Source organism: Centruroides sculpturatus, unplaced genomic scaffold, assembly GCF_000671375.1.
Source record: "Centruroides sculpturatus isolate CEXI.00-Female unplaced genomic scaffold, Cexi_2.0 scaffold20, whole genome shotgun sequence".
NCBI lineage: Eukaryota > Metazoa > Arthropoda > Arachnida > Scorpiones > Buthidae > Centruroides > Centruroides sculpturatus.
Genome location: NW_019384333.1, coordinates 882,613 through 899,559, shown reverse-complemented (window position 1 = coordinate 899,559; position 16,947 = coordinate 882,613). Strand labels below are relative to the sequence as shown.

At 31.6% G+C, this 16,947-nt stretch overlaps 2 protein-coding genes across 2 annotated transcripts in view; one reads left to right on the top strand and one right to left on the bottom strand.

The window, feature by feature from the left end:
- Positions 1-5,780, bottom strand: part of LOC111630932 (phosphomannomutase 2-like) — a 29,185-nt gene extending 23,405 nt beyond the window's left edge. The window contains exon 1 of the mRNA XM_023375096.1: positions 5,630-5,780. Coding sequence (XP_023230864.1) covers positions 5,630-5,695 — 66 coding nt within the window. The 5' untranslated portion in view covers positions 5,696-5,780. The remainder of the gene's footprint in view (positions 1-5,629) is intronic.
- A 76-nt stretch (positions 5,781-5,856) lies between these two features.
- LOC111631205 (sorting nexin-14-like) lies at positions 5,857-16,947 on the top strand. The gene is made up of 5 exons (XM_023375412.1): positions 5,857-6,087; positions 10,453-10,521; positions 10,602-10,653; positions 10,737-10,886; positions 16,831-16,947. The coding sequence occupies exons 1-5, from the start codon at positions 5,960-5,962 to the stop codon at positions 16,945-16,947; spliced, it is 516 nt and encodes a 171-aa protein (XP_023231180.1). The 5' UTR covers positions 5,857-5,959.

Below are 16,947 nucleotides of genomic sequence, written 5' to 3'. Positions count from 1 at the left end.
AATAAAATTAATAATAATTTTTATGTATAGTACATTACAATTTATCTAAATATATTGTTTATGATATATTCCCAAAATAAAATAACTATTCAAAACAATAATATAATTTTTAGGAATAAAAGATATTATAAACATATCTAGAATATTTAATACTAGTAGCCCGGGCTGCCCCCTAGTGGGCGTTCTAGTCATTCCGCAGTATAAATAATAAATTCATATCAATGGGAAATGTTTTCCCCTTTTCATGGGGGAATTCCNAATTTTTAGGAATAAAAGATATTATAAACATATCTAGAATATTTAATACTAGTAGCCCGGGCTGCCCCCTAGTGGGCGTTCTAGTCATTCCGCAGTATAAATAATAAATTCATATCAATGGGAAATGTTTTCCCCTTTTCATGGGGGAATTCCCCTTAACCCTCTTCCCTACGAGAAAGGCGTTCTAGCAGCAGCTGTGTCATTCTGTAGTATAAATAATAAATTCATATCAATGGGAAATGTTTTCCCCTTTTCATGGGGGAATTCCCCTCACCCCGTGGTGGGAAATTTATTCCCCCCATGGGGGGAATAAATTTCCCATGAGGTTAAGGATTACCCTCCTAAGGTTCTAGCAGCAGCAGTGTCATTCCATAGTATAAATAATAAATTCCTATTACAAATAATAATAATTTATTGTTAATTTAAAATCATTGCTAAGGCGCCCTTAGTAGGCATTTTAGGCATACTGTTACAGATACACTGACATGCGATCAATGGCTTATATTATTAGATTACAAACAAAAACACAAAATTATACACATATAGTATTTTACTACAACCCTTGATTGCGTACAACTTACAGGATCATGGTCAAACAATTAAATACCTGTTTAACATATAAATGTAAACCAACTATATTCTTACAGTAATTAAGGGTTCTTTTTGGTAAATCTTTCCCCTCTGTGTGAGAGCTTAATTAAGAGTTATAAAATCCAACTGAATCCTAAAACTAGAATGTATCAGCATTACATAGTTCTAACACTGTTGTATAAAATGATGTGATGATGGTGTAAAATGTTCCCGTTAACACGGTCTAACAAACAGTATTCAATTCCTTTCCAACAATAACAAATAGTCACTGACCTTGGTCAATCTAGATTGAAATGCTCGGTGTGAACAGGGTATTACGGAGCAGCACCATTTAGTAAATTGTGTGGCCTGAATTTGAGGGAGCTACAGTGGGTGATCAGTTAATGAACAAAATCCATTCCAAGACTTTGTTTGCTATCTGAATTGTTCATTAACCANTTTGATGAAGTTTATACATTAAATTCCTTATCTTTAAAAGGTTTAAAAGCATCTGCCATTAAGGAAGACACTAAAATTATTCAATAATATATTATATTTTCTCAATAAAGTAGGAAATATTAAAAAGAAATTTAAAAACTTTGATGCACGATCTATATAAAAATTTAAGGATAAAGAAAATTATACACAGGATTTAGAATAATTCTAGGAGTTTGAAAATCTAGTTTTAAATTTAAAAATTCAACAAGTGATTCGAAAATTGTTGGTATTCTTATATAAAGTTGTTTTGTTTCTGTTCCATAACTCTTTCTTTAAAATTCATTCGATTTTTAAAATTATTTGATTCTGTCTCTGATAAATCGTAATAATCTATCTATCTATAGCCTATATATAAATGGACGTGTGTGTCCCTATGTTTCACTTTTCTGCAAAAACTACACATCGCACGTGAATGGTGTTTGTATGTGGTAGTAGCCCCAAGTCTCCATTCGTGGATAGGGGTAGTTGCGTCTCGATAGCTATAAGGGTGCGGGAGATATGAGGCTGAAAGTAGTTGAAAGTGGCTTTCTATTTCGAATGTTTTGTTCGAATTAAATTCGAACATATAATTCGAATATTGGCTCGATTATAAAACGATTGTAAACGTTCCAGAAACGTTGAAAATAGTTCGTTTGACTAAACGTAAAAATTTTCTAATTAGCCTGAAAACGGGGATCCTAATTCTTGCATGCTGTGAAAACGGGAAAGATTAGCTATAATGTAATTATCTTAATCTTCACTATCGGTACTTTTTGCTCAGCGAAGCGGGTCCTTGCAGCTAGATGGTAGGTTACTTAGAAAAACAGTCTTTTATATATAAAAATCTATATTACATACAAATAAAAACCCAGCGAAGCGGGTCCTTACAGCTAATGTAATAATAAAAATACAAATATACACAGTCTTGCATTTTTACTAGTCATGTTTTTTCCGTTTGTAGGGGTTAAAGAATCAATCTAATGTCAATTGCTTTTCTCTCCAGGATTTTTCAGAAGTAATTATTTATAATAGTATTGCCAAGCCTATTAACTTCAACCTGGTTTGGATGCCATTCTAAGAACATTATTCTGACATCCTCTCACTTCTTCAAAAGATCTTTAATAGCAGATATTGGCATTAATTCTCAGAAGAAAACATATCTCGCCGAGTTTCTTCGTGTTCCTCATTCAAGAGTTCTTGGCGTTCTTCTGTCGTCAGATTAGTTTCAGGTTCCATTATGAACTCTTCAGTGTTCTTTATTTCTCAGATGCGATTTTTGTTACACGTTTAGTTGTTTGAGTCTTCTTGATTATAGAGTATCTTTCTTAGATAAGATTGAACTGAGGTCTACTGTACACCTGTTCAAGCCATACTGCCCAGCAACATCAGATGACATCAACCTACTCTCTACCTTTGCTATTATACTCTCATCTTTTGAAAATAAAAACCCACGCAAAACTTAACGAGTGCCTACCCAAAAGTCTTGCGAATACTATAAAAAAATCGTTTCTGTCAGAAAAATAAAAGGCTGGAATTACAAACGAGAGTTTCAAAGTTCGGAGGAATACTATCCGATCAGTATATACTGAGGTGAGTGTCAATGTTGAAGTCTCCCATGCTCTGAAAAGTTTCGAATTGTTGCCTGAAGACAAGGGAAGACCAATCAGTATTCATTATTTTACATCACTTCTTGTGTTTGTTCTGTGAGGTGTTCAGTGTCTGAACATAAAAATCTTTCGTGGAAGTGTTCGTTATCTGATTTGTTCATTAACCGATCACCCACTGTATATCTCAGTGCCACCTAGATCATATTTCAACTCACACTTGTTGCTGAGATTCTGAATGTGCCACCATTGGGACTACCAAGGTAAACTACTACCGCTTATAATGCCAGAAAGTAGGCTGTAGGCTAATACAGTGGAACCCCGGTTAACGAACGTCCTGGTTAACGAACTTTTATTTTGCAAAAATTTTGTCTCGGATAACGAACGTAACATTATTTTGTGTCAAATTTTAGTTGGTGTTTAGTAGGCATGTGCGAGTTAAGCATTGCTTTTCCAAGTGTTTGTGCTATACTTTTTTTTTCAGTTTTGTGATTTATATATTTAATCAATATGGCATCAAAGAAAGAAAAAAGTCATAGTGGCAATAGAAAACGACAACGCAATATGAACGACAATGCGCTATCGCATTTGAGAAAAATTTTGATTAAAAGAGTACAGTCGACCCCCCTATAATTACGGTCCCTGTAGTTACGATTCCTATAAAACTACGAAAAAATTGCTACCGGTATCCGTAAAAAATAGTAAAAGTTCCCTATAAACACCTCAAACGTCATCGGGAAGCCGAACTACTTTCCCGCCGTCCGTAGCGCCACGCTACGGAGAGATTTCTATCGTCTGGACAGTATTATATAAATTATATATAAATTAGGTACTGTACATATAATTATATATTAATTATATATAAATTAGGTACTGTATATATAATTATATATTAACTTATTGTAACTTTGTTATAATTAAATATATAATTTCCGCCGTCTAGCGTGGCGCCACGCTACGGAGATTTTTACGCTAACTATCGTCTGTCAGTATGTAAATTAGGTACCGTAAGTCTAATACAGTACTGTAATTTTATACATTTCTTGTGAAAGAAACATTTCTTATTCAACGGCGATTAAAATTATTTATATTAATGATGTCTCCGAAGTTCTACGAAGTTTTCACAGAAAAATAAGTTGTTAGAAATCGGCCGCTCTTTGCTGAGCTGTTCCGCGACGAAAACAATGTTGAGCAATGGCAATGTCGAATGGTGACACTCGGTAAGTAATCCTACAATTTTTTGTTTATAGCGTAGTTTATACGGATTATTCCCAAAAAATATATACGTATTTTGGAAATGTTGAGTCGGATTAGTCTAGAATCGATTAATTTTATGGAAGAAAATCTTTCAAACAGCCGTAGTCCGTAAACTTGATACGTGTCGGGTTGTGATTGGAAGGATTCGTAAGAAAGAGGATTCCTAGAGAATGGAACGTATCTCTATCTTATAGGGGGGTCGACTGTAATACAATCAACTTTAGATCAATTTCTTGTTCCTTACGGAAAGAGTTTGTTTCTTTGTTAAGTTATGGCAACGCAACACTTGGGTGATCTGACTACGGGAATGCTTTCTGGGATGTGTTTTTAAGGGAAACTGGCCCCTATTTAGGCGTTACAGACGTGGAGAAATCCCGGAAAACTCCACGTGGCCAGCCCGTCTGAGCGAGGTGCGAACCCACAAACGAACTCCCCGTGTTCAATGTACGAAGACCACTGGTGGGATTTTTACCGAAAGAGACTTCGACTCGAAGAATCTTTTGATGAAGTGCTACCCGTTATTTTTTTGGAGGGGATTCCCCTTCTAAGCATTAAGGTTCGTATATCTCCACTTTTCTGCCACCAACTACAACAAACGAAGGTATGTACAGTGCTATTTTATTAAACAAAGCTTACATGTTTGTGGCTGTAATGATAGATATAAGTTTTCCTACATTTTCATCAAAGAAAATTACTGTATATTACAAATAAAATGACAAAAATTTTGGAGACTAGGACGGATTAATTGCATTTGCATTAATTTCTATGGGAAAAATTGCTTCGGTTAACGAACAATTCAGTTAACGAACGGAGTCGCGGAACTGATTAAGTTCGTTAACCGGGGTTCCACTGTATCAGGCACTATAGGGATGATTCCTTTGACTTTCTCACCTACAAGCATGCTCTACAACTCTGTTAAGATCCAACAGTGTCATTAGCTGACTCAACATTTCTGGAGCGGTTGAGTATTTTTCCGCTGAACGTCCTCTACAGTAACTCTCTTTTGGAACATGTTAGGTGTTTTGATGTCACATTTGGTAGCATCTTTCTCTTATGTTACCTATCGCTATGCTCTACAGCTTGCTTCCAGACTCAATACACTAAATTTGTCCATGATTTGAACCTGCTACCTAACAGCTACTGATTTGCTCAGTTACAACAGCTGAGTCTGCTGAACGCAGCCATTAACATATACAGTCTTCCCACTTGACACCATGGGAAAACTACTGTGATGGTCCAAACACTCCTAAATCTCATCACCCTCTTTACTTAAGCCCAAATAATCTTTTGTGTTTTTCTGTTTCATTATTTCAAACTCTCGGATCAATAAATATACACTTTAGTTAATAATATTGCTTTTATCACCCACCCCTGAAAAGATCGAGCAATGTCAGGCACACGCAGCAACTTATATTGATTTCAACTTAAATAAACAATTTCGTAAAAAACATTAAATTTTATACCTGCCGAGGCTTCGTTATCGTTCCATCGACGTCTAACAGGCATATAGTCGACGAATCTCTCTCCATTTTTATAAATTACAACAAAAAATCGTTCCCCACTTCGTTCAGTTTCGTTAAAATATCAAAATGGCGGAAAAAAAGCAGACGATGACGACTACGGCTCCCTCTAGTACACGTCGACTTGATCGTTACGAAAGTCGACAACGTATTAACTAATCATTTACGAAATATTTTATAAATTTAAATAAAAGTTATTAATAAGTTTTAATAGAAAAATAATCTGGCACTATACGTACGTACGTCATCACCAGACGATGGCCGACAACTGTCATGGCGGCGAGTCTGACATCAACAGAACCGGGTTTAACTCTATATTGGGCACTTTTTACAGATAAACTTTGCTGTTTAACAACAATCTGTGTTATTTTCGTCACACTTGGAACTTTTATAATATTTGAGTAAGGAGTTTTATTTAAATACGCCTTTAATATGGATATTTTAATTTTAATTCAAACATTAATGCATTGTTTATCTAATTAACTTCATTAGATAAGATTTAAGATTATAAAAGTTTTATATAATGATTTATAAATAAAATTAAAGTTTAAACGTTAAGATAAGTTACACACAATATAATGGATAATAAACGTGACTAAGCAGTCTAAAAATTGTTTAAATTGCATAATCAATTGAATAGTAAATATATTTTTTTTACAGAAAGTGTATGTAATTGATCTTGTATCAATGAAATAATATATGAATGGTTTTTATTACTCTAAGATTTTCTGCATGTATTTATTATGATTGAAGTTTTGACTGTTGTTCTGAGGATACGTGTTCCGGGTTCGAGTCCGGGTTGAAATTCCGAAATTTTCTCGAAGCAGTACACTTGTCCATCTCTTACTGTCTTACTGTACCTTTCTTTCTTTCTGTCTGGTTTATATAGAAATTCCAGCCAATAAGGCTATTTTTTCTGCAGTGCCACCATCTGGTGGCTACTGAAAGTGGCCTGTTTGGCATATGTATGTTTCTAAAGCTGCCATATGCTGTTTGGGAGACATGGCAGCATGTGGCTAGTAGACGGCCGCAAGATTGCGGACTAAGGTTAGATTGATGGACAGGGCCGAGTTAAGGGTTTGGCCAAGCCTATCATGGTGAGGGCATTTTAGCTAAAATAATAAATGGTTTCTGTTGCAGTGCAATGGGGGCATGCTGGTGAGATGTGGAGGTGACGAGTACAGAAAGTCATTTAACTTGGCTGTTTCCATGCATAAACAGGCTAGCAGAGCCTTGCTGTACCTATTGTAGGCTCAGCTGTACCTGTGATGGCATACTCTTGATAAGAGAAGAAAAAGCAAACACTTATACTAATTTGCAGATTTTAATTTTCGTTTCTGTTTTTTGTTGTTATACTTCAAATTTTTTTTCTTTATTTTTGACTCTTTTTCACTCTGTAGGCACTTCTTTGTCTTAGCTTTTCCCCATGTTTTTATGGGGTTGGCATTCCCGTCTTTAATCTGTCTTCTCCATTTCTCTCTATCTGAGACATTTTTTCTCCCAAATCCTCTGCCATCTTGGCTTCAGTAGGCACTAAGAAAGCCTTTTTTAATCATATCCGTCATGGATCGGGGCTGGCTAGGAGGTGAGAGACAAGATTCGACATACCTAGGATGAACTGTCCCCTGAGAAGTTTAGGAGATTACTTGTTTGGATTTGATTTTGGGTCCTCATTGCTGCAGGCTGTAATAGCCAGAACAGTAGGCTATTACCTTAACTGCGAAGTCAGTTAAGGTACTAGCCTATTTTTCTGGTTATTTTATACTTCATATATTATAAACTTTCGTATGCATTCAGCTTATTGGTAGAGTATATTTAAGACTTTTTCTTACTCTATTAGCCTTTATTATATTGCATTTTTCAGACTTTTTAAATTTCATTCATTTTTAATCACTACACCTAAAACCAATATCCAGCCAGAATTACAAAACTCTACAAAAGCAAATGTTGTCACCTGTGTTAAACAGTCATCATTAAAAGATGATGGGGATGAAGAGGGGAGAGTATTCCCTTCCTTCCTCTTACAGCATCCCCTTTAAGCATGTGGACAGCAATGATCAGTCCTGAGTAATTCTTCTTTTAGAACTGTTTGTTTTAATAGCTGCATTCTAACTGCAAAGATTTTTTAGCCTGATGATGACTTATGACAGTTTAACATGGGTGAAAGTGTTTGCTTTTGTAGATTTTTGTAGTTCTTGCTGAATATTGGTTTTATGTATAGTGCTTAATTATATACCTAGATTGAGTCTGAATTTTCATTCAAATCTGAGTACATAAAAAAATTAACAGAAATTATATCAGTTTCTGTTACAAGCATTATGAATATTTTCATTTTTGAACTCAGCTGAATTCTGCCACGTAAAACTGGGTATACTCGAATTAAAATCACTAAGAAAACCTAAAATTTAGCAATTTTTTAATAAGTGCTAATTTTTTTGTTCATGTTGAATGGGCATCATTAGGCAAACTAATCCCCCAGCTGCTGAAACAACTGGGGATTGCCTTACATGTGAGAAGAGGAGAGGTGATGTAAGAAGAGAGAAAGGGGAGGGAAAGGATAGTAAGATTTATAATTTGAAGAAAGATTTTCATGCTGTGGGTAAGCAGTCAACATTGCAAAAATTAATAGTGGTGTTATTGGAAGGCATTATATTCTCAAACATCTTGAGCAGGTGGAAATATATAAGACCATCTGCAATAACACTGCTATTGATTTTTGCAATGTTGGCTCCTTCCCCATAGCATGGAAATCTTTTTTCAAACTATAAGAGTGCAATTATGCAGACCTGAGCAAGCAAAATTTCCAAGCGAGTGAGAATATGTGGCAAGAAGAGGTGAGACGCAATAAATATCAAACCCTGTAAGATATGTGTGAGAACTAGGAATATCGCCCTTGAGATCACTCTCAACAGCGATATTCCTCACTTCTCACTTGTGCATGGTTTCCTTTGAGAGAACTATATCGTTTGCAACTTCTTGCTCACTACTAAATTTGCATCTGCATAGTTGCACCCTAAATCTTACTTTCCTTTCTCAGGTCCTATCCATTAAACAATTCCCAGTTTCAGCAGCTGGGGGATTAGTTTACTTGAAGATGTCCATTCAACATGGGCAAAAACATTAGCACTTATTAAAAAAGTGCTGAAGGTCCACTTTCTGAACATAAACATTAGAGTGGAAGATCCACTATCCACATGTTGGTATACCGCAAATTATGTGCAGCCTCGACATACATACCTGTGGGCTCATGCGACCCATTCTCATACAAGGCTGCTGCATTTAACGCTCTGGTTAAGAGGGCATTTTCCCATTCATCCACCTCACAAGCCCTAGCCACTGAGTTAGTTCACGTTAAAAAAATAGCAACCAGGCATGGGTACCCTACTCTGACACACTGTTTGATTAAGCAACATTACCGCTTACAATGCACACCCACTATGCATGCAGGGACCAGCACTGACCCAGGCGATCAAACACATGTCCTGATCACATTTAACCCATATATTAAAGCGGTGTACACCAAAATCACTAACAAAAAAGAAGTCACGTTATTGTGTTTGAATAAAGCAAAATTAAATTAAAACACGGTTTCATCAGAATCAAAACTAAATAAAGTGATGGATAATCTGCCAAGTATTTAAAAGAAGTCATGTTATTGTATCTGAATAAAGCAAAAANTTTAAGGTATATATAGTAAATAAATTTATCATTTCAATTAAATTTTAAACTGTTAATTTAAAAAATTAAATTGTATATATTGGTAAAAGAAGTCTTAATTGTGTCTAGTTACTCATGCATTATATCATCAAACATAAAGAACATTTAACAAATTATTTAGAAGTTCAATAAGTCATTTATTAGTGATTTATTATTTTCATTAATTGTTTATTATGTTTGCTCACATAATGAGTGTGCCTATCTGAATGGACTTCATCTATTATATTGTTTCTATCACTTTGAAGCTGTTTATAATAAAAGAAATAATAAATTATATATTGTATCTTTTGTTATATTTATCTCATTATATTATGCCAACAGTTTTAAGTGTTGGCATAATAATATTTGTAAATTAATTGTATTGTAAAGAAAATACAAGGTCTTACAAAAAGAATGCTACCATTTTAAAATAAGATAATTACATTAGTTAGTATCTGAGAAGTATGCAATATACATCAATTAATACAGTAACTTCCAAGTTTCATCTCTCTGCATTCAAATGTCTTATGTCTGCTACTTCAAAGCACTGTAACAAAAATGGCAACTTCCCATAGAAAAAGCATTTTGTGTTCTGAAGTTCACAAAGTCAGAATCACTCATCATTGTGCAACATGAGTAATCTGCAGGAGCTATAGAATTGTGCCTGCTGTGGAAGGAATGACAATAGATATGCTGTAGTGAGCATAAGAATAATTTGAGTATTGGTCAGATGTATGTTGTGTGACACAAGGTATATGGATTGAGAAATTGTAATGGATAAATGTGAAACTTAGACAGTTTTCCAATATTTTAAAGTACATTGCAATGTTCTCAGATAATAATTAACATAATTACAATAATTTAAAATGGTAGCATTCTTTTTAGAAGATCCTATATGTATCATTTGAAGTTAAAATTTGAAATGCATGTGATTTATTGTTAATAGGGTAAGTTTTTTATCTAATTAACCAAAAATTATATAAAATTTTATGTTTGTTTATAAAATATGTTCATAAATAAATAAATAAAATAAAATGATTGAATTGACACCTTTTTTTTATTTTTTTAAGTATTCTTAGTGCTGTGACAGTATTAATATCTTACCTGATAGGATGTCTAGGTGTTACTTTTATTTTATGGTAAGGATATATTAATAGTTATTATGATACATACATTTTCTGTTTATTTAAAACTGTATTCAATATTTATTTTTGATTAGGTTAAGGGAGAGGAAATTACCAGATATTTTCTTTCTACCAAAAAAATCTAAGGCAAGAGTAATTTTAATATATGATGATTTATAATCTGAGTTTCAATTAAAAATTTATGAACTTTTTTATTTTGTTTTAAACAGCAACTAGTCAATGTATTTAATATTCCACAGCAATGTACAGTATGTGGAAATATGAAATGCAAACGTCACAGATCTGATCTGAATGTATATGTACTTAAACCATGGACAGATCTAATGATTCCTGAAAGTATAAATGAAGCATTAGAAGAGGTAATCAAAGAATTTTTTACAATTTAAAAATTAAAAATTAAAATGTGTGTGCATAATTCATTATTTCTAAATTATTCAACTGAATGTAAATGTAAATGCAATTAAAAACATTAAAACTGGAAATAAACTTTGAAGATGAACAGAAACAAAGTTCAAAAGCACTTATTTAAAAATTTTATAAGTGAATCTCCATTAAGTAGTGAATTTTATAAGTGAATCTCCAAATGCAAATAATGAAAACAAGTGGATAGATATTCTTAAATCAATATGAACACCATATATATCTAGCAAAATAACATTTTACTAACATTCAACTCAAGTGTTCTGCAAATGTTTGTTCTTATAATGTTTGATAGTTGGCTAATATGTTATGTTATGGCTTGAAGATGGCCAATGAATTTGGCCAAAAACATTAGCATTAAAGTGTTTACTAGATATGTAAGGTGTGATATTGTTTTAAGGATATAAATGCTTTGGTTACGCTAAGTATTAAAAAATATTCTTTGGATATCTTTACTAAATGTTTATTGATTATTACATCTAAAAACAGAGCTTTGGTATGAAAAATTTCTAATAATTTGAAGTAGAATTCCTTATTTGATAATTTTTTTTGATTAGTATATAATTTGATTGTTTACTATTTTTTAATTTTTTCTCCAGTTGAAATTTAAAACTATACGGTTTAAAAAATATGTTTATATAATACAATAGGTTTTGAAATAACTACTCTGTTTTACATGTACAGTCAGCAAGTGTGTGATAACAAAGCTTTCACTTTTTACAGAAAAATTAAGTAGGTGACACACTAAATATAATCTATTTGATCCCAGACTTGTTTCATTTGACTCATTAATTAATAATTACTGATAGCTTCCATAACAAATAACAATATAAGTAAGTAAAAAAATGATGATCAAAACTAAGGATCTAAAACAAAAAAAGTTATAAAGTAGAAAGGAGAAAATTAGCATGTAAGTTAAATTAATTTTTATTAACAATAACGATGTTTGATTGATCGTTATATTTGATTTGTATATTTTCAAATCTTAAAATCTCTACATTGTTGTCTTGAATATTTTGCAATACAAATAATTACCATAATTATTTTATTGGTATAAAATTAAAGTTGTCATTTTTAGAGATTCAGTTACCAATTTTGTCACTAGCTTATTAAATTTAATTATCATTTTCCAGAAACAAAGTAATGACTTGTCATTAGAGAGATTGTGGCTGAAGTTTTCATCTCTAAAACATCAACATCGAATGTGGAACGCCACTTGAAAGATAGTGATGTTCGATGTTCACGTTTTAGAGATGAAAATTTCGATCACAACCTCACTATTATATCTAGGAATCCTACTATGGGATGTTGTTCAATAGGTTTTCATGGAAAGCATATTTTTCATGATGACAAATTGAACTAACTCACGTATCTATGAAACTTTAATTTATGATTGATAAATTGGATTATGTAGAATATTAAGTGTTCTACTATGGGTGATTACTTCTGAAGCTCTGTAAACCCAGAGACTATTTCAGTCACGTGCTCTACTGATCCCGTGACTATAGCTGTGGTACTGTACATTGTCATACGCATGCAGCTATATCCCGATCTTCACTGAATGAGCCCAAATATAGGAACAGAGCTGTGAAAATGTATTAGGGAACCCTGAAAAGCTTTTTTTTTTATGTGTTTTTTTTTTTTAATTTTATATTCGTGATTATAAATTATAGTTTGCTTTGCCTTCTAAGAGGAATGTCATTCTGACAGCTGCAAACCCATAATATGTTTTCACTTGATTGCTCAAATGTGGAAAGTTAGTGACATTGGTTTTTTGTTTTTGCTGTTTACCTGTTTATACAATTGCTTTATTTCCTACTGATGCACAGAGTGAAGAATCTCTAAAACATCTTTTTATTTAGTTGATAATTAGAATTAATGGATCAAAATTTATAACCATTTGTTTTGCTCCTATTATTTTAAAGTCTTTCTATTGATAATTTTTACTTTCCTGGCTGTTATAACAGAAGGAAAGTTTGGCAATCTGGCAAAAAATGATTTTTACATTTTTGGACTTAGGACACCTTGAAATGTTGAGAAACGCAAAAAAATTCGGGCATCATTTCTATATTATGGATGTGTGTGTGTGTGCACGTACCCACACAATTTTGTTCACCCTGTTTGAAGCTTAATAACTCCTGTGATTTTTGTCAAAAATTTCTGAAATTTTGCAGGGAGGTTTGTTTATTATGGAAATTGATGCTATTAAATTTTGGTGGTTAAAAGTCAAGAGGGTGGGAATATTATGGGGTCGTGTATCTCCAGTAGGGTTGAACTTATTGACAATTTTACTTGTTATTAGCATTTACAATTTATTTATAAAACCCATCCCTACCCTCAAAATTAAGCATTTTTCCATTTTTCAATAATTAAAAATGTAAATAGTTTTTTAATGAAATATCATAACAAATGGTGCCACCAAAATTTTAAATTTTGCCGTGAAAGTTGAAGTTGAGCAACTTGTTGCTAGTTTATTTTATATTTTGATTAAATAATTGTAAATAATATACAAATTAATCTTGTTTACAAAAAACTGTTGCATGTTACAAAAATACATGGGGTGTGTCGTGAATTGATGCAAAACTGTAGAATTGGTCTGCCAAAAGTGATGGAGGATAGTGCTCCTATTATTAAAGTGGAAGTTCATTTCCATCTTTAAGCTAAATCGATTATCTTCGTAATTTTTCATTTATTTCCAACTGAATAAAAGTAAAATATTTACCGTTATCCAGTTGAATACATATGATACGAAGTTCCATTTTAATGTGTAAGTCAATATTTACATATACAGTATAATTAATGTAAAAATTTTGAAGAGAGAACATAAGTANTAGAAATAAATTATATTTTATTTAAATCAACTTTTTTGTACCTTATAAATTATCTAAAATATATAAATTTTAATTATACCATATGTATTTTATGAAGTTATAAAATGTTTTGTTACTAAATAGATAACATCCAAATTATAAAGCACATCTATCCAAAGTATGCTATTTAAAAAACAGAAAAAATTGTTTCAGTAACTTCAAGGGTAGATCAATCAACACGTTATAAAATCATATTAGTTTAATTCCTGTCCAGTTAGACATTTTTTTCCTCTTCATCTAGTTTTTCTTTCACTAGATAAATGATTGATGCACTAAATTCATTTAACATTACAGATGTAAAATTACATTTTATATAAGTGTTTTCTTTACAAGTGGACATTTTTCTGCAAGTTTTTCATAAAAATAAACAGAATTTTACATTAATTTTGTTATTATAGTTAGGAATTTAAGATTATAATAATACATTCTACATCTATATAAGATAATAATAATAATAATATAGGCACACACTGTGTACATTTATTTTTTTTAATACAAGGAACAAATATATTGCAAATTACGATAGGTTTATACTTTAAAACAAAAGTAATTTTTTCATTAATGTGTAAATTTTCAGTCTAATAAAAAATAAGAATGTTTTTACAGTAGAGCATCGATTATCCAAAACAATTCAGGCTGGAGTTGTTCAGATTTTTTGGATAACTGATCATTTATGAAAAAATATATTAAACACTAAAGTGTACTGTATATATTTTGTATCACATGTCTTACAAATAATGTTCCTTCTAAGCTGCATGGTTGTACGGCCATGCATTGCTCAAATTGTTGTCGCACACAAGAATTTATGTGCCGTGCAGGCGAATATGCACACTGATTTGAACTGTTATGTACTGATTTCTCACTCTGTCTGCAACATGATTATTGATACATATATTTTGATTAAATACATTAAATCATTAACAAAAGATAATATTTTGTATGGAAGTATGTTTCAAAATGAAGTTTAATCTTTACTTTATAATTAATTATTTTAGTTTTTAGAGGAAAAAAATAAGATTGTCTATGTATCTGCTCAGCAAAAGTTTTTTGCTCAGAGAAGTATATCTAAAAAAAATTTAGAGGGAACATTGCTTACAAATACATATCTTATATAAAATAGTACATTAAAGTAGGCCTACAGTTTACGTTGGCTGGGAGGGGGAGAGTGCTGCAGCACCATAGCACTAGCGAAAATTTGGATTTGCCAACTGGAATGCTTTTGGTTAACTGATGTTTCAGTTGATCGGTATTCGGATAATCAATGCTCTACTTTGTAGTTTTTGTTAAAGAAAAGATCATTATTATTATTATTATTATTACTTTAGTAAATAATGATATACAAATGTTAAAACTATACAGTTAATAATTTTGTCAATAAAGAACAAATTTATTTTATTTAAAAATTCCTTTAGTGACCTCAAATGATGACAGTTAAAGTGAAAGTAAATTGCATACTTTGGCTTACAGAATTAAAGTCAATAACAGCTGTTAGAATAATATTATGATATGTTCTGTGGTACAGTACATATGCCATAACAGCTGTTATTATCATTAATTCTGCAAACCAAAACAAACAGCTTACTTTCTTTTCAGCTGTCATTGTTTTGAGTCATCATTAATAGATCTATAAATAAAATAATTCTATTATTATTAATAACTCTGCTTTTTGCGTCTACATTAACACTATTTAACATGTTCATTTTTTTCATACCAAACATTTTAAATAGTAAAAATAATTTCACATTAATAAGATTATCACATAAAAAATTTTCAAAAGTTAGGCATTCAAATTTTATTTACTGCATAGCTTTAATATTTGTAGATTTTTAGTTATCGAAGTATAAAACTGCACATAAATTTTAGGAACACTCTTTATATCTGTTATATATTACTTTATTTTATCTTTTGTGCCTAAATAATGAAAATGCAATGCAAGTTGGAATATTATGTCTAAATCCCAAGCAACAAATGCTAAATTTTTTGATAATGTTATAAGATTGTTCTGTTAAAGTAATTGCTTAATTAATTCATCCAATGATTTTATTAATTAAATCAGTGGTTTTCAACCTTTTTGGACTTACAGCACACTTGAACAATCAGGCAAAGTTTGTGTTTATTATTAAATATTCTAAGACTGACCAACAGATTAATCTTAGAGCACTCTCTAAAACCTTTTTCTGATAGCTGGCTGATACAAAGTTCTGAAATATAGTTGATAATACATAAAAATACACANCATTTCCATCTTTAAGCTAAATCGATTATCTTCGTAATTTTTCATTTATTTCCAACTGAATAAAAGTAAAATATTTACCGTTATCCAGTTGAATACATATGATACGAAGTTCCATTTTAATGTGTAAGTCAATATTTACATATACAGTATAATTAATGTAAAAATTTTGAAGAGAGAACATAAGTATTAAAAAAGATTTGAAGGTAATAATAGAAACTATATATATATATATTTTTTTATTTAGTTTAATTAAATGTTTATATTTATTTTATAATTAAATTAATTTATCTTCTCTACTTTTTAGCATCTTCACAAAAATCTGTCAACAGTAATTTCCATTCAATTAGAGCATAAATAATTTTAAAATACTTTATAGTATTTTAAATATAATAAATAGAAATATATTGTAACTGTTTAAAATATGTTTTGAATAATATTTAGAGAAAAATCAATGTTTTGGTGTTAACTAATAGTCTTTTTTAATAACAAACATATATGAAATGTCTTCCCTCAGGTAACATAAAAATAGAATAAAATACCCCTACCCCAGTGGTGTAGTGAACATAACTGGCACCCGGGGCATGACACTTTATTGGTGCCCCTCTCCTCCCTCCAGAAACAAATCTTGTTTGTCTTGGAGACCATTTGGCACCCCTCTGAGAGTGATGCCCGGGGCATGATAGACCCCCTTGCCCCCTCGCTACACTAGTGCTTCACCTTCTACTTTTTGTATTGTTATATCTTTAACCATTATGATTTTATCATTTTTATGTAAAGGTTGTTGCTTGTGTTTGCATAGCATATGTAAAACATGGTAAAAAAAGGATACCCGTTGTCCAGAATTCATCTTGTAAGTTAAATGTGAATGGGATTGGACTTCATGCCAATCAATAG

Coding starts and splice junctions, on each gene's coding strand:
- LOC111631205 (XM_023375412.1), top strand. CDS start 5,960: ATGGCGGCGAGTCTGACATCAACAGAACCGGGTTTAACTCTATATTGG. Junction 10,654..10,736: donor TTCTACCAAAAAAATCTAAG/GCAAGAGTAATT, acceptor TGTTTTAAACAG/CAACTAGTCAATGTATTTAA. Junction 10,887..16,830: donor TAAATGAAGCATTAGAAGAG/GTAATCAAAGAA, acceptor TTTTATGTAAAG/GTTGTTGCTTGTGTTTGCAT.